Raw genomic sequence first — 19584 nt, 5'->3', positions numbered from 1 at the left:
CCAAGTTTGTGCCCATAAAATGCTGCACAATTTACTGCTGCAACAAAAAACAGCCTTCTTTTTTTATATACATATTAATAGTCTGACAGAGGACAAACGCCCTGAAAAAAGTATCTTCCATCATCTTTTAACCATCCTATTCTGCCAGTCTTTATCTGGAAGCTGATTTTGGCTAGATAGATAGAGCTGAAGGATGGTGCTGTTTACATTTGCCAGTTGGTTGGGGTTTTTTTGCATATGGGCTAGTACTTCTACCTGTATTATCTCACAAGCCCCTGCAACCAACTCAGATGGATGCCAAATGGCAAAGACAGAAACCTAAGATGTGGAGGACTCCACATATATATATATTGGAGTTAAAATAAAGCTTTGGATTAAAAAAAGACCGACATGAGGTATTAGCCCTGGGGAGTCTCCATCTCCATTTAAAATCACCTTGTTGGCAACAGAACTATTTAGTGATCAACCATATCAAGGAAAAGATATAGCAGGATACTGATGGGGGTGAAACCACCACTCAAAAAGCATCACCCCTACACTAAGCCTTGTTTTGATGCTTGTAGGGCATTTGTTTATTTATTATTTTAAAAAAGGTGAGGTCCAGACACCCACTTTTATTCCTAAATGTGACATAATGGAACATTTTCCTAACTTGGTCTGAGGGGAAGGAGTGTGTGGAAAATCAGTTTCTCTGTCAAAGTGGAAACATGTATGTGGCAGATGATGATGATCTTTTCCAAATTTCACCATGTACCAGTGTCATACTGTTTAACATGCAGACAAATAGGTGGCTTCCTCCTGCCATGTGTCTCCTAAATTCCCTTTCCCACTAAGGAAGGCAGACCTGCAAAACTATCCCAAAGCAAGAGTAGCCTGCTACAGATCACTGAGCTGTCAGTATCTGTACATTTTGTATTTTTACATCTTATTATTGTTGCAGATAGTTGTATCCACTAGTCCCTTGGGATAAGGTTTGGCCTATATTTCAAGAGCAACTTGAAAATTAGGAGGTTGGAACAGATGGTTTTAGTCAAAGCCTTTTAAATCAGTTCCAAAGTGTAATATTTTCACATACTCCCCCCATGCTTACCACCCATTAAAAAAAAAAAAAAAAAAAAAAAAGAAAAAAAAAGAAAAACCTTAAATCAAAAAGTGACAGAAAAGGAGAAAAAAGATGAAACAGACTAATTTATTCAGTCTGGCTTTTGTACTTTAACTTGACAAGTTTTAATAAGTAGTGAAACACCCAATCTACTACACTTGTATTATTACCATCACATTTAGCACACGGCATAACAAATACTTGAAATCTTTAGCATTATTAATGCACAGAAAATAGCTTTGATGACATTCCAGGTAATTCATCTGTGCCACACAATGCAACTAAATGTTATAACAATGCAGTTCAACCTGCATAAAATGTCGTATCTAACAATTTAATAACCAGTTAACAGAGCACTCTTTTCTGCTATCTTATCTTTTAATAATTTCAGGCACCTTTTGTATAACAGTTTCATACATAGTGTTATAAAGAAACAAACCAGGGAAATGCAAAAACATAAAAGTTAGGAGATAAAATACATCTGATTAATAGTCAAAAAAACAAGTGCAGATAGTATAGCCTCCAGATTTCATTGCCTGTCAGACAAGCAATTTCTCACTTTAAACACAGCATTTTAAAGATAATTACAATATGTTTCTGTTAAGAGAAATACAGTAATTAGAACCCTGCAGAAGAACTACTATTTTACAAAGATCCTTTAAATCACAGTCATTGACAAAATAACTATCTGCCTATTGCTCTCTCATTTTCAATCACAATTTCTAAAACAAAAGTTTTTAAAACTAGTTCTAAATGTTACATGACAGAATGGACAAATACACTAATACATGTACTAATAACAATTTCAGTAAAGGAAAGAGTGTGGGCACGCCACTATAGACTGTCAGGAAAAAAAAAAATCTACACACTTAAATTTCCCCTTATTTATAGGTTATGCTTACAAATAATCACACCTGTGCTTCATTTTTAAAATGCATCCACTTGCATTTGTAGCAAACATTTTTAACTATAATTTTATAACATACTGATAAAAATGATATCTTAAATGAGCAGATTTAATTTAGCAAGTATATAGTTTCTGATTTTATGTAAATCTAATCAGGTTGTACAGATTGCTTTATGTAGACTAAAAGCTAAAGACAGCAAAAAATTAGCACTAATTCATGAAGATCAAGAATCTACAGACACCACACATGCTGTACAAACAGTTGCCCCATTAAAGCCAAGAAAAAACACGTTCGGAAAGCTTAGTCTGAAGTGAGGTGTCTAACAGTGTATTAGTGGAAGTGAACCAAAGATATATTTCCACTTAACTGCTTCATTTACATTATGTTGTAACATTACAGCATGATACTGCCATCCAGAAGAGATGTTATAACCACAGCAGAGCCCACTTAGGCTTTAGAAGATGCATGAAGTAGCTGCCTCTGTGCTGGAGGTCTTGGTAAATGTATTTGGTACAGCAGGCAGAGATTAATACACAAATAAACCGAATAGCACCTAAGCAAAAGTCTAGTGACAGCCAGGCTTCCACACACCCATATGCACCTTGGGATCTTCTTTTCAAACTCACAGGCATAGTGAGTGAAAGCCACTTCAAAAAGTTTAAAAACTATTTGTGAAGTTTTTATTCATAACAACATTTAATTACATTATGGAAAAAGTTCCTCTTCAAATATTAAAGACAAAATGTTCATCCTTCCACACCCCACATAAAACCAAAAGTGCCTGCCTACTTAAAAAAAAAAAAAATCCAACCATAAATTAAAATTTAAGTTACATTTAATTAAGGTTCAATTGCTTCCTTGCCTTGAAACATAATTGTGTTTTCAATATATTGTTCTCGTGACCTTTAAATCTTCAAATTATTTACACTCCATGGCATTAGAAAGCCACATGTTCCACTTTGTTAACAGTGCAGTTTGTGAGCACGTTAACATTTAACAGTAAATATGCATATGTAACATGTCATTAAGAAAGATACCCCTCCTATAAAAATGTTAACATTTGCTTACAGAAGCAAAGTCAGCTTTAATCTACACTTGCTGACAGAAAGGATAATATATTGCAGACAATTCTGGTTTATCCATGGGTCTCACTATATTAAACTTTCTTTTGCTTCCCCTCCCCCCTACTCTTTCATTTTGTTTTAAAGCAAACCACTCTTGGATTAAAAATATTTCAGCTTTATTAAGGAAACCACAGAATCAATGGAAAAATTGCCCTGTGAATGAGGACAGGTTTTCATGCTAGATAGTGCTACATGTATTTTTCAACCATTAAATTGCAACAATATTACTGTTCTTAGATTACTAAATCTACACTGACACTATCATAAATTACTTCTATTGTTCAGTTGTGTGTCATTATTGTGAAATTTTGACTTCAATATGACTTGATGCTAATCATCAGATTTCCAATTATTTATTTTAAGTTGAAGCATTGGAGAGAAAGTTCAAGTCATTTGCTTTGATTTATTTAGTATAAATAAAGAATACTCTACACTAATATTTATAAGGGAATTCTAGTTCAGTACCTTAACCACAAATGTAAGGCAACGAATTACAAGTAATAAACTACTTACACAATTTAAACAAGGTTAACAGTATGCAATTCTCCAAAAGCTACCCAAAGTTTTCGTCTTCAGCTGACTTGTATGGCACTCTTTTAAATCTTATTTAGCATCCAGCATTTACAGTTCAACTTTCTAACGCATATTTCTCGTCACTGTAAGCTGTTTAATAAAAATAACACAGCAACAAATATAGTAACACTATAAAATGCAAATACTCACTGGAACTTGCAACATTCAGTAATGATACTCTGATAAATCTAAATGTGACAAGACAAAAAAATGCACAACACCTAGAAATACTGATATCTGAACAAAGTCGAAGTATTAGACATGGAACAGTAACAAAACCCTGCAAGCATGAAATACTCTCAAGCACTGTAGAGAACCCCTTCCAGTGACTTGAGTGGCCTTTGGATCAGACCTCATAACAAGTCAATCAGTCCCGTTTTCTTTCATTAAAATTATTGCAACCAGCTTCAGGAAAATCTAGTATGTGAAAAAATCCTGAAAGGTTTTACAGAATTTCTTGTGTAGTACATCTGAAAAGAATTCGCATTTATCAGCTATTTACATACCATATTGTTTCAATTAAATTGTATTTTTTGAAATCTGCAGGAAGAATTAGACACCATTTTATTTCAGATAAAACTGGCAAGGACTACTACTATAATTAAAGGTTATACATGGAAGACATTACAGTATAGAATAGATCAGCATCATAAATAATTAGCATCTTACATTATCCTCTACTCAATGCAATTTTTAGTCTCTATTTTTTCAGTGGAATTGGCATTTTAGATAATGTGGTTTTAGTAAACTAACTGAATCTTTCACTAGCTCCGTAGATTCAGGTGTGCTGAATGTATGCAATGTTTTCAGGAGCGTTTTTTAGAGCTTTGCAATTAAATTTTACTGCCCAGCTAACTAAATACATAGGTCGCATATGCCTTGTAATTAAAATACATCATTTCTGGAGGATGTTCTTTGCCACAGTGGAGTTTTAGAGACAAGTCAAAGGAAAAATATTACACCAATATAAAATTAGAAAAGCTCCACAGAACTCACAGCTTGTTACACAAACACACAAAGTGTGTTTTCAATTCAAAAATTTCAAGAATATTAAGCATATTAAAATCTTTAAAGCAATACTTCAAACTTCTAGCATCCTTTAATTTGTTTTTACATCCTTGTTTGATGCTGTATCCTTTGTTCTGATGCTATGCCAGTGAAATTGCATCACCATGAAGCAACATTATGCAAGAATGTCTGGCTAAAATTAAAATGCTATTTCTCAGCATCACGTAGTTACAGGAAAAATGCAGTTCAGGCATTCACGATGCAATTATGCAAGCCAGTGGATTCAGTAAATACTTAATGAAAAAATAAGGTAATGTAAAGCTAGTATGGATAGCTGTATAGGAAGATAAACCACCAGACTGCTCCTCCTGTTGCTCTAACTACACCTTTGGAGTCCAAGTCTATTGCCAAAGATGCTTGATACAGCTCCACTTCAAAAAAGTCAGAGCGGTAAAAACGAATAGAAGTTGCGGAGTTCTTCATGCAATGGCAGATAGTACTGAATTTAAAAAAAAAAAAAAAGTTTTTCCAAACAATCTGCTGTTACGTAAAACCTACCTAACTTCTCTGCAAAACAAGTTGCATGTTAGGGCACAAACACTGATAAAGATGTTCTCTCTTTCCAGACCCAAGTGTTTCACACAAGCAGGGAACACTCAGTTGTTCTTAAGTTATAGCTCTTCATTATCTCTGAAGAGAACAGAGAAATTTCCTGAAGAACTGTTTTCTGCCTGCTAAAATATAACACAGCAGCATCACAATAAGGTTAAACTGAAGCAACACTATTTAAGCAAATCTGATTCCTAATTCAGATGGATTATCAATAAATACCAGATGTACACTGTTTACAAAGTAAACAATCATCTCATTCACAGGAGACACTCAGTTAAGATGCAATATTGTATACAGATTCCCTCAAGATCATTGCTATAAACAGAAAAATGAACACAACATCAAGTGATCCTAAACATCCCAAAATGACAACTTATCTTTTTTTCCTGACCGATATATTTTTCAACATGGCTAAGTTGAACAACTATGTCTATTCCTAACATCCATAAAATTTATTGATACTAATGAAGTAGCAAAAAAAAAAATCTCATTACAGTTCTGGAACTCATAAACAAATTATGTTTCATCTTCAATTTCTAAAATGTTCAATGAAAAAAAGAAACTTGTGTCCACAGACTATTGTAACAGTGGAATTAATCCCATATAAATGTGTTCTGTCACTCCTGACCACGCAGCCATTCTACATCATAGGTTCTGTGAGCTTAAATGTGCACGTCTCACTGCAACAGTTCTTTGACAGAAATGTTTTGTGTGCTTTAAGTTACCTCTGTGCTGTTTTATGCTCTAAGAAAATAAGCAAACCCATTTTTACTGCAGAAAATATTTTATTTCTCTTGTTTTGCATGCCTGTAAAACATACCGAGTAGCTTTAAGACGCACAGTGCATTTCTTCTACAGATGAAGGAAGTCGAGAGGATACACATACATTTTTAAAGCTGCATAAACCACAAAGCCAAACTTACACAGAACAAAGAACAAATCTAGCGTTACTCAGCAAGAAGACTAGAAACATGCACGCACACATACGCCCCAGCAGTCCTAATAATCCTAAAGGAAAAAGAGAAATACTGCTTTGTTATGCAAATACACCATTTCAAAATTGAGAAAATGAAATGATGTCATTCAAGCTAATATCCTTACCTCAATGGAAAAGGGGCAAGAGACAACAACAACCCTCCCTCCCCACCACTCGCCTTGCAAACATTTATTTCAGTGAGGTTTGGCTTCAATAGGAGTCTGTAGGACTTAGTCCCAAGAAGAATTACAGAGAAAGTTTTGGGACTGCTTATTTTAAAAAGTTAACATTTGTTCTGCCAACCTAATTTATCTGAATGATCAATGCAATGCATGTATTATTTTGCATTCACAGATTTTTCATAGATTCCATTTCTAGTGTTTAGAACAGCAACTTCGTAAATGGTTTCTAAACATATAAAAACACAACCACATTATTTCTTCAAAGAATTTAATTAATTTGCCTCCATGAAAGCATGTTCAGAGGCACGATAAAAATTTTAAAACTTGATATACCAAATTAATTTAATACTTAGCAAGAGAGAAAACGGATTGACAGCTTCATATTATTACTCATCCAACAAACCACATGCATTTTCTTCATTTAATAGTAGTGCTTTACCAGTGTTCAAATAGCAAATATTGTATATAATTGTTATAAACATTTTTCTTAAAATTGTCACTTTCATTTTAAGACATTAAATAAAAATTAAAAAAAAAAAAAAAACACAAAACACATGCAGACCCACTCATCCAGCTGCATGAACAGTAATTTAACCATAATAAAACAGCTCCAGAAGTCAGAGCTACTATATTAGCACTTTCTATAGTGTACAATGAACAATACTGAAAATCACCTACACTCGTGTAAACCTGCGTTACCCTCTGATTTCAGTAAATTGTAGCAGCTAGCATGAGTTGCAACACTTCAAAGTGAATCAAATATGCTTTTCTTTAAACCTGTAAGAAATAAATTACACAGTGGTTTGGTTTTCTTACTAGTCTGCTGAAGGGGGTGGATGGATCACTAAAATATCAACTCTGAGAAAGAGAAACATACGAGAAACAAGTTGTTATCGAAATAGAAAACTGCCAGGTACCACCAAGTTGTTGTTAAAATTTTTCAGGCAACTGGGTTAAAAAGCATTTGTTTACAGAAAGTAAAACCCTAATGAGGTCCATCAGAAATACAAATGGTAAAGCTAATGCTCAGCCAGTATTGTTGCACTCAGAGCTGCAACAGAAATAAAATGTTTTGTAACTTTAAGATAGCACCCCATATTGACTTTTCCAGCCTTGACACAATTTCTAGATGACTCTAGTCACAATATAATAATAATTTCTCAACTTCTTTTCTATCCTCCTACTATGATATCTTAAAATCCCAGGGCTTGAGCAATAATTGACATCAAAGCCTTCAATTCCACCTTTTATTTTGGGATCGTCCTACTACAAAATTTTAGATGCAGATGAGAGTACAACAATATATGCTAATGCCTAGATGACTGCAGCTACTTTGCAGCCATTAATTTTGTACTTAATAAATACTAAGTCAAATACTGTACTACTTCTATTAATCAAACACTTCTAGAGACAGATCTACAGCTTGACTCGGTTTAATAGCAAATCTAATTTTGGGGATCAGAGCAGAACAGACTGCAGCTCTTTTTCTAAAAATGCTGACATTTGAGCAAACCTTACCAAAGAATGCTTGCCTGATTGAGGACTGACATTTCCTTTCTCTAACTCACTTAACTGAAAAATAGGCATTCTGGCCAACTCCTACAGTACCCCAAGGCAGCTGTATATCACTTTCAGTTGCAACTTGTGAATACTTTCTTTTTCTGTCTCTTTATTTTGACATGCATATTATGTTAGCTGATTTCAATCATGTTGCGTGAGTGGATGACATACCTTAAAAGATTAAGTTTTGCCACCTGGGACTATTCCAGAAATTCAGTACTTTATAGCATCTCATACCCTTCTTCATCCTCTATGCGCCCGCATTATCAATAGTAGCTTTCTGTCCTATTTTATGCCTAACGACAAGTTGTTCAAGGCTGCAGTTGATACAAGTCAGCTTGAAGTGTCATTCCCCTCTCACTCGCATTACAGGATGGAGCTACTCCATTGTGTACAACGCTCTGCTGCCATCTATTTGACACAAGAAATATAATGCTGCGAATGCGGCAACTGGTTTTGCCTTCTCTTTCCCCCAGCTTTCTCTTCCCCTGCAGCAGCTGTTAGAAGAAAACTATGAGGGAAGTTTTTGATCACTCCTCCTCGCTCATGCCCAGATGCAGAAATCACTTCAGCAATTACTTTTGCACTTAAAAACAGCTACAATTAGAGCTGAGATTTGGTTATTGAAAATAAAAATAGAATTATGTAATAAACCACTCTTCTCTAAAAGGGGAATCAAATTTAACAGCCTTCTCCCATTTATAGCCTCAAACAAGAGGCCAGTTCTAAAGTTTGCTTTAAAGCAATTATTTTAAAATTTGTAATTTAATTATGTAGCAACAGAGCTCATTGAGAGCTTGATTTCAACAGCTATCCAGACCTAACTGGGGCCACAGCATTGAACGAACATGGATTCGCCAGCCGTCCCCCTTCACTACATCAGACTTAAAATTCAGAAGTCAGTTAGGAAGTCAAATTACAGAGCCTTAAAGCAGAAACCACACACAAAGCATGAGATGAAGGAGGTGGTACTTTATCCGTCATCAGGGTCACAAAGATAAACACCACTTCATTCATCACAGCGTTCCCCCTGCTTTGTATGCAACTGCATAACACAGGAACAGCGGCTAAAAAAAGTCTCTTGCATGTGCAAAACTTCATGCAAGAGACACCCACTGAAGCTGCAAAAAAATCAAAAGGAATCTATAATCTTCGGTTATAGATTCATGACAGCATACATTCTGCTCTTTAATTACCAAGCCATATAGAAAAGTCTTGTTTCAGGGCTCAGCCTCATCCTTTTCACATCCCTGATTAAGTACTCAAATACTTCATTTTTTTACATGGTTGCTTTCCCGATACGCTTAAGTAACATGTTGGTAGAAATGCGCTTCAGCATTTACCCTGGAAATGATCCATAAGAAAAAACAACAAAATGAAAGATTAAAAAAGGCAAAAATGTAGCAAGTTATTCACACAAACTATAAATAAGGTCACTGTGATCCGAAAAGCATATGAACTCTTGTGTATTTTTCTATAGAGGAGGGAAAAATACCCTACCTCAGAGCAAGGGTAGGGAGAAAAGGAGGGGTTTTGCTGAGGCAGGGAGGGGACAGGTAAGGAGAAAATGAGAGAGGTGGAATAGGAGGGCACAGAGGCAATACCAGCCCGCAGCGGAAGTCATGGGAGAACTTCTGTGGTATTAAAACATACCCATAAACATAATACCTTCATTTTCTCATTGGTACTGACATAAATAGTACTTGATTTGGGGAGCAATTTGTTAATGCTTGTATTTGCTAATACATACTAGCACCACCGAGTGAGTTATTCCATTGTTCTTTTTATGTATTCATAACATTTGCAGCCGTAATACATGTATTTAACTATTAATCTGTGTAATAAAATTAATAGTTGCACTAAGTTCCTTAGTAACACTTGGTTTTAAATCTATTTAGTCTGACAATACAAGTTGCAATTACAAAGATTGTGTAAAGTTGCCATAAATATTTAGTGGACCAAGTGAAGAGACATAAAAAATTCCAATTGCTAGCTATTACTGGAATTACCTTTCTTCCTAGGCCACACACAAAGTCTGTTTGAACAGGTACTGCAAGTATTATATTAAAAAAATTGCCCAGAATAATTCAAGTGTAAAACTACCTAAAACCTGCCTGCTTAGAAAGAATTAGATTACTTAAAGCGTTTAAGCTACCCACAGCAGAACAACACATATAAGCATTTGAAAGAAACACTTGAGAGGCTTATTCTGCCCTCTGGTGCACTCCATCCCACAAGGACACAGCATCCTGCACAAAACCCAGGAAAGCATCCGAGTAAGTCCAACAGCCTGAAGTTAAAGCAGTTAAAGTGTGTGCTGGGCTACATTAAGACTATTCATCACCTTACAGGATCATACCCTGGATGATACCAGCACGAGCAAAAGCAATAAAGCATTCTGCAGGACAGAAAGTAGCCCAGCTAATTTTTATTCTTTTGTATTTACGGCAGAGAGCCTAATTGCCCTGGCTATGGACCAAGACCCCATCATGTAAAGCACTGTGCAAATACAGAATTTTCTGGTTTGCATAACAATTTTCTAGTGAGGTTGTGTCGACGAGGCCGGTGTTACGAGCTGTCATCACCAGTAAACAGATGACAGGAGGCGGACAGGTACCCAAGCACACCACAGAACATGGTACCACAGATCCATGCAGGGATCCTAATCTAATCAGAGGTACCCCAGGGCAGTAGGTTCTATACTTATAGTCTTACTATAGCACAAACCGGGTTTGGAAACTCACTTTTTGGCTAATAAAACGAACTGCCATACATGCTAAATTAGAAGTAATTTGATATCATCTTGAGACAATAAAATATTCTATAAAGCATAACTATAAAATTCTCTAACTCCGTAAAATTAAGGTCTGTTAGGCTTATTTTTGCCTACGAATAAGTCTTACTACACCTCTACAACAGAGTGCAGCTAATATTCTTTACAATTAACTAGACTAGATCTTGTTACACTGAACAGCAAAACTGCTTGTTTTATAAAACACACACACAAAAAAACCCCATTAATTTTCTCAGAAGCCGTGAGCTTCTGACATTCATAACAAGCTTAAAACCTATGCAATAATATAACAGCACAAGAATGCATACTGAACGATAAGAACCATGAGGTACAGTACATAAAACATTTATTATGCAAGCTGTAATACACAATTCTAAGCCTTGTTACTAATGCAATAGTGGAAAAGCTTTACAATTAATTCCTTGAATTGTTTAGCCTGCAGTTTCATATAAGCAAGAGTGTATCAAATTAAAGAAAACAACTTTCACCATCAGGAAGCATTGCAGGATCGGAACCAAACTGGGTAAGTACACAGTTAGCATATAAGGACAGAAGTAGCATCATTAAGATTACTGATTGGTATTTATGTGTGATAAAAAAATCCACCCTACAAACGAGCGGGGAACATTCCTGTTTAACACATGGACTACAATACCAAAACATGTCTCCAGGGCAAAAGAACTATTTTCAGAACTAATCTACCAAATAGGCAATGGCAGCAATCACTAGAAGCTATTTTACTTCAGTGTTATTGAGATGGTTAAAGCTAAGCCAAACCAAATTGAAGGGTTTTCAAAGTAAGGATCCTAATAGAGAGCTGTTCTGTAAGGAGGGCACATTCCCCAATCTGGCTATTGAATGGCACAAAGACAGACCTTGAAAGGATTCCAGAACTCAACAATCAGGAGACTTCAGTTCTCAGTTCTTAGTTCTGGGCTGAGTTATTTAAGCTCGTGCCTTGACTTTCCTCATAGCTAAGTACTCACTGGATACATGCAGCGGAAATATCTTCTCCATATGGGACTGCCTCAGAGTGACACCATCCTCTTCTACACAGACTTTCTCATAGATGATTTTCAACTATACCAACTGCTTGGATAGAAAAGGGATGAGGGAAGGGGGCTGCCTCTGTAACGTCACTGACAAAACCTGCAGGAGAAAGTCAGCAATATATATTTTTAATTATTTGATTCACTTGTGTCCTAAACAGAAGGATGCCATCTTCCATACCATATCCTAAACACTGCCTTCTTCACCATAAAGTTGCACAGCACCACCTCTCCCCAGCAATTGTTCATAAGCACAGTTACAACTGCAGGAAGAAGCATCCCATAAAAGACTATGGTGGGAAATTAAAGAGAAGACCTGTTTCCCATAGGGTTCATGCTCCGCAGACCAGGAGGAGACCGGGGATGCAAACAGGCTTTACAACGTGACACAGTAGTAGATAAGGCTTTCTTCAGATAATGGGAAGAAACCTTACATTCATAGATCCTGGTCCTCACGAGGGACTTTCACCATCCCGATATCTGCGATAGGGACAACACAGCAGGGCACATAAAATCCAGGAGCGCATTGATAACCTCTTGACATAGGTGATTGAACAGCTCACAAGGGGAAATGCTATGAACATCCGATTCTTACAGTCAAGGAAGAACTGGTCACGGCAGCCTTAGCAGTGATCATGAGATGGTGGAGTTCAGGTCCCTGAGACAACATACAAAAAAGCAGGATCACAATCCTGGACTTCAAGAGAGAAGACTTTTTCCTGTTCAGGGATCTACTTGGTAGAGCACCATGGGATACAGCCCTGGAGAGGAGTCCACAAGAGCTCACTGATTTTCAAAGATCTCCTCCTCCAAGCTTAAGAATGGTCCATCCTGACAAGTACAAAAATCAAGCAAAGGTGGCAGGAGGCCTGCATGATGAGTAAGGAGCTCCTGACCCTAGCATAAAAAGAGGTGGAAGCATGGACAGGCAACCCAGGAGGAATACACAGAGACTGTTCAAGTAGGCAGGTATAGAGGTAGGAAGACCAAAGCCCATTTGGATTTGAATGTGGCAAGGGACATGAAGGGCAGCAGGAAGAGCTTCTACAGGTCTATCAGCAGCAAAAAGACAGTCAGTGAAAATGTGGGCCTGCTGCTGAACAGGGCAGGCAACCTGGTGATAAAGGACACTGAAAAGGCTGAGCTAGCCCACATCCTCTTCACTTCTGTCTTCACTAGTAAGGGTGAGGTCAAGAAATCACAGGTCCCTGAGACCCATGAGAAAGTCTGGAGCAACAAAAACTTGGTAAAAGATAATCGGGGAAGATTTATACAAACCGGACACGCACCATGAGACATGGTGGGATGCATCCACAAGTGCTGAAGGAGTTGGCTGATACCATTGTGAAGCCAGTCTAGAAAGGTCATGGCAATCAGGAAAGGTTCCTGACAACTACAGGGAAGGTGATGTCACTGCTATCTTAAAGGAGGAGGATCCAGGGAACTATTGGCTGGTCAGCCTCACCTTGATCCGTGGGAAGGTGATGGGGCAACCATTTCCAAACGTATGAAGGACAAGAAAGTGATTGTGAGAAGTCAGACATAGATTTATAAAGGTGAAATCATGCCTGACCAACCTGATAGACTTCTACAATAAGATGACTTGGCTGGTGAATGAAAGAGTAGGCTAGGTAAGTGGACAGTGAGGCGGACTGAAAACTTGTTGAACTGCTGGGCTCAGAGTGTTGTGATCAGTGGCACAAAGTCCAGCTGGAGTCCAGTCAGTGGATTGTGTACCCCAGGGGGTACACAATGACCTTGACAACGTGACAAAGTGCATTCTCAGCAAGTCTGCAGATGATACAAAATTGGGAGGAATTGTTGATAATGCCAGGTGGGTATACTGTCCTTCAGAGGGACCTTGACAGGCTGGAGAAATGAGCAGAAGGGATTTTCATGAAGTTCAAGAAATGGAAGTGCAAAGTCCTGCAACTCCAAAGAAATGATCCCATGCACCAGTACCTGCTGGGGGCTGACCAGCTGGGAAGGAGCTCGGCAGAAAAAGGCTGGGGGCTCCTGCTGGACACCAAGCTGACCATGAGCCAGCAAAGGTATTCAAAAACAGCATCTTCAGCTGCATTAGGGTAAGTGCCACCAGAAGGTCAAAGGAAGTGATCTTTTGTCTCTACAGTGCTGAGTGGTGCGACCACTGTGAATTCTGGGCTCCCAGTACAGACATAATGGACCCACAAAGGGCCACAAAGGGCTGAAGGATTGGAGTATCTGTCATATGAGGAGAGGCTGAGAGCGCTGGATTTGTTTAGCCTGGAGAAGTCTAAGAGTGATGTGTATAAAAGTACCTGATGGGTGGTGGAAAGAATAAAGATGACTGAGACAGACTCTTCCCAGTGGTATTCGATGACAGGAGGTGAGGCAATGGGTACAAATTGAAATACAGGAAATGCCATTTAAAAATATGAAAAAGTTTGTGGTGGTGGGTGTTGGTTTTTTACTGTGAGGGTGATGGAACTGCAAAGCTGAGGGAACAGGTTGCTTGGGGAAGTTGTGGAGTCTCCATCCTACTTAAAACTTGACTGGACAAGGTCCTTTGCAACCTGCTCTAGCTGACTCTGTTTTGGGTAAGGGGGTTGGACTAGACAGCCTCCAGAAGTCCCTTCCAACGTTCAGCCATTCTGTGATTCTGTAAAATTATATGATGTAAACTTTTGCTTGCGTACTTCAAGTTTCTCCTCCCTGCAGCAATCCCACTTTCCCACCATCCAGCATGCAAGCTATAACTTCAGGATGCAGCAGAGACAGAGGTGAGCACAGGTTTTTACATAAGTTGGAATTTTCCTCCATGGACTCTGAAGACCTTGTTGCTACTTTTTTTTGTTTCTTCATCTCCCCTGCTGCCACTTCACCCTCCATGCAGCATGAAAACAGACATAGTCACATTAACAGGCATGATGGGCTTGAAATCAGTTAGTAGTTCATAACATGTTTGGTTCACAGAAATTAGGGGTCAGTATTCAATGCAGATAAAAAATACAAAATAATCAGAAATAAGTAAGTTCTTTAATTTTGCCAGCATGGGGAAAGAGGAGACTAAAGGCCTCCCAAAACTGAGGTCCTTCTCTTTGGAGAGCACAAAAATATAGAAGGAAAAATAGAGGAGCTAGAGATAAAGCTGAATTCAATGGACAAGTGTAAAGAGATCCTTACTCAAGTGAGGGGTTATATGCCAAAAGCTCCTTGATTTTTACATTTCAACTAACAGTGGTAGGGTTTGCTTCTTAAAATTAATTTCTGCATGACTCCAAGCACCCATATGTCTGCAAGGACTTAAAACTAAATAGAACCTTAATATCCCCTAAAGAACAAAACACCCCTGTACATAACTTCCAAGGTGAAAAAATACAAACTGAGCATTTACTGGCTTTTTTAAATGTAGTTGCATGCAAGTAAGATTTTACTCTTCCGTAGTACATACATGTTGCCTATGTAAGGAACAGCTACCACAGAAAAGTCAACACATTATTTTTGTATCTCATAAAACATGTTCACTGTAAAATTTCTGGCAACAAATGCCAACAGTAAGTAGGCAAAATAACTTTCTGCTACCCAATACAATTTAAAGACGTAAACTGAGCAATTGTGACTATTTGCAGTACAGCCAAACTGGACTAGGTTATTAAATACATGACTGCTAGGATAGCAATAGCCATAAAACCGGAGCCATTTCTTCAGTCCTATATTTAACTGCTCAGTGCAAAAAGTTTCAAGTGCTAAAAGCACGAGATCTTTTACTAAGGTTACGTTGCCTTTTTGCTTAAGAAATTTCTAAAAAAATATTTACCAGCTTCACCATGTCAATACAACTCAAAAAAAAAAAAAATCTTACAGCACAGTCAAATACTGATGAGATCACTTGTCCTTCAGAAAAAAATAGTTACAAGTTCATATCTACATGTCTGCATCCACTGAAACATTGTGCAAGAAGAGACATTTATATCATTTTAGACAACCTAGCATTTGGATAATTGATTTTCAAGACATTCAACAGAGGGAAATGAGTACAGAGTTATGGATAACAGAATTTAGATTAAGCCACCTGCATGTTACCTATACACAATAATAGATTATTATTTAGAATCAATATACTGTAAAAAAAATCACTCCCATGAAACCTAAACAAATGAAAACCAATCATGGTCAGCACATCAGATTCCCAAAGCACCAAAAGCCAAAGCAGCAGGCCGTATAAAGACTGGATAGAGAAAATGAGGCTAAACTGTTTACTTAGTAACTGTGAAATGAAAGTGCTACTGTTTTCTGAACATCCAATGGAGAAGCTACAGTGCGGAGAGCTAATCCTGATTTCTCACCAAAACAGACAGGAATGCACACTGGATAATTTGTTCCTACTGATGATATCATCCTGTTAAGTTTATGTTTTTAATAAGGAGCAAGTTTCAGTCTTCTCTCACTTTCTCCCATGTACAAGATCAGATCAGCCTCTTAGTGACCTACTTTATGACTCATAGTCCTCACTATTTATGATTCAGAAAAAATGTCTTCTCTGACAGTATTTCCCAGACTACTGTGGGTTCATTCCAAGAACCAATTTCATCTTCATTGGTTTCCTACAGGAAACCAGACCAACTTCCTATTATTTTATTTTCCTTCATTTCAGCATGGCTCACATAAACTAACTGGAAGTGAGAGTGATAGAAAACTTTATTCTGCATAAACACAAGCCAACATAAACACCACCAAAAAATACTGAAGACGTCACTGGTTCAAAGTCACCAGAATGTGAAGCAAGCTAAGATTAGAAGTTCTTTTCCCTCCTTCCCCAAACATGATGCGTACAGGCAAAAACAGTAAGTTTACATAACCAAAGTTTAATGGTAAGAGCTGTTCAGGTCTCTGGTGAAGACATTCACCCCTAACGGGTGGCCAAGTTCTACTCCATCTTCTAACATTGGGAATTGTTTTAAAATGGTAAGCACTGTTGGACTGCTTTTAAGTCCTATCAGTACTGTAGTCAAGCCCCGCAATCGCCTCAGTCAACAGACTTGGGGTGCCTAGGTTCTCTTCTCAACTGCAACAACGGAAGTATTAGTGGAGATACTAGGAAGCACTATAAGCGTGCCCTAAAGAAGTCCACCTAGGCTTCCAGTAGGACTTCTAACATTGTCTAAGTGTTGGCCTGCTGCATTCAGGCTAGCTTCTAAGAGAGCCATTTGGATGTCTCCTCCAAGGCACGTTAGATCTCCAACAGCCAAGACTCAGTGCCAGGTCTGCATTGGCTCAAAATGTTCATGCACTGAGATACTTGAGGAATAAACTTTCCCAGAGCCCATGGCAGTGTCTTGCAAGAACCTATAGCAGCAGCATCACCACCACCCCTTCATGCCCTCCCAGTGCTGTGATTTGAGCTGTTGGCAGCTGCAGCAGCCACATGGAGATAGGTTGGGACTAGAACATTAGTACCATGCTAACACCACCTAAGGGACACAAGTAATTTCCATGGAGATTGTTATCCAATGCCCTAGTTCAAGAAAATAAATGATGGAACACCTAGGTGTGGGACTGCAAATACCCAGCAAGGTTTGCTGGCTCAGGTTTCACTCTGCAAAGCAGCAGTTAAATTGCCTTCTGGACCAAAGCTGCCCTTGTTCTTATACTGCTGTACATAAGCTAATAAGCCCAACCAGACTCATTTTTAGCGCAGACCAAACTGGATAATTCAATCATGCAAGCAATTTAAAAGCAAAGTTATTCTCATTTCATCTCTATATTCTGCTGTTTCGCTTGTCAATAACTGCAGTCTTTCAACATGATTTCCTCTTGCTGGGTTTCAAGGCTTACAGAGCGATAGGAACAACACATTGCTTTTTGTAGGAAGGCTGACTTACAAAACTAAAGGCAACCTGATTTTCATGACGCTTAAATGCTCCTTCAGTTCTCACTTCAAGAGAGGCCAGGGAATACCACCACTTAAGGATACTTACACATTGCACACAATAAGGACGGGACATATGACTGACACAATTTATTTTTATGACAGTTTGCTACCTGGCCATCAGTTTCAGTCTGTAATCATGAAGTGAAGTATGAATGAGGTTTTTGCAAGTAAATAGAGGTCACCGGTTAGTAAACTGAGCTTTTCCACGATACATAGCTTAACATATGTAAAATGCCAGTTAAAGTTATCCTCTCTACTCTTCATTTTATTTCCTTATGATGCAGCAGTACTTGCCAGGGTCAAGTTATTAATCTTCAACAAGGCCTTTTTGTTTCAGTTTCTATAAATTGATTTTTCCAACCAAAACCCCAGAAATGTTATAATACTGCAAGAGGTAGCAAAGCTGTTTCCTCTACTTGTATGTCAGTCTTTCAAAGAATACCACCTGCATGAAAACTAGTGTAGATGAAGCCTTTCTAGAAGTGAAACACTCAGATACACGTATTGATTTTAATGCAAATGAAAATGTGAAATGAAAATGAAATGTTAGGCTGTTTGGCCTAACACCACTGCATAGCTTCTCCACTAGGGCTGATGAGCAGCAAACTCTACAGCAAAAAGTTGTTTCACATGGTAGACAAATCAGATTTTTAAACCCGTGGATTTTGTTGATAATGACAATTTAACCTCACTTATTCTGACGTCTTAATATATATTCAGTAGCAAGACTCATGCAGTAATTCAGCACTGCAGCAAACACAACTATCTTGATTTAAGGCAATGTTTACCTGTTGAAGTTAGCAATTGTTAAAACGGCTATAAACGCTGCAGTCTAAAATAATCAAAGCAGTATACCACCACCAATGCACATTCACAATTCTCAGCGCTAGAAGCTACTCACCTTGACATGGCTCTGAGCTCCCAGGTTGTATATCTCAGTGGGTTTGACTTCATTAATGATCTTCACCAGGCAGGTGCTGTCCGTGAGATCACCATAGTGCAGCTTCATGTCTTCAGAGTTTAAGAACACAGAGTTAATACATTTTAGTCCCAGAACAATATGGCATTCTTGGTCCAAATCCTATTCCAGGTTTAAAATCCAAATAAACATTTATAGGAAAAAGAGATCACCGGCTGAACAAGGTTTTGCTTGGGTTTTTTTCCTGCATTAAGCAGAAAACGTATTTCCCTGCAGGAGTAATGAATACCATTTCAGATTTGCTTTTCAAAAATCTGATTTACCTAGCAACATTTATATAATTTGTTTAATAGTTTACACTTCATTAACCTAGGATGTATAAATTAGATCAAGGTCATATACAGAATTTCACAAACAAAAGCACATCATTTTAATTTAGGCTTCCAATCTTTCACTCACAAAGGTTTTTAATAACTTCTTAAGCATACATCGATAGCTTTCTCCTCCTTCCAAAAACGTTGCACATCCTCATTGCGAATAATTTCACAACACAACAAAAATGCCTAAGGTACCTACAAGATGAATATTTAGGTAACGTTACAGTACATAACGATACAGCATTTATCACTATTGTTTTTCCATTTAAAAGATAGATACACACACTGGAAAGGAATTTCAGAGAACATTGCAACTGTCAATGAAACGTGCTTCATGATATTACACACGAAAATCTCAAATGTGGTTAGATACATCAGTCACACAGCTGTTATTTATCCTTTCCCAACTGAGTTACTTTCTAACTTGTGTGTGAAAAAGTAGGTAAGAGCATGAGACCAGCTCCTGTCAAAATTAAAAGAGCAGGT

At 37.7% G+C, this 19584-nt stretch overlaps 1 protein-coding gene across 1 annotated transcript in view; it reads right to left on the bottom strand.

The window, feature by feature from the left end:
• Nucleotides 1-19584, bottom strand: part of GMDS (GDP-mannose 4,6-dehydratase) — a gene marked incomplete at its 5' end in the record, with an annotated part of 433056 nt that overhangs the window by 334720 nt on the left and 78752 nt on the right. Inside the window, one exon of the mRNA XM_082306673.1 lies at nucleotides 18704-18813. Within this exon, the coding sequence (XP_082162799.1) occupies nucleotides 18704-18813 (110 nt within the window). The remainder of the gene's footprint in view (nucleotides 1-18703; nucleotides 18814-19584) is intronic.

Source organism: Platalea leucorodia (assembly GCF_965183815.1).
Source record: "Platalea leucorodia genome assembly, chromosome: 1".
Classification (NCBI taxonomy): Eukaryota; Metazoa; Chordata; class Aves; order Pelecaniformes; family Threskiornithidae; genus Platalea; species Platalea leucorodia.
Note: the sequence above shows the minus strand (reverse complement) of the source record. Positions and strands in the feature narration are given on the sequence as shown.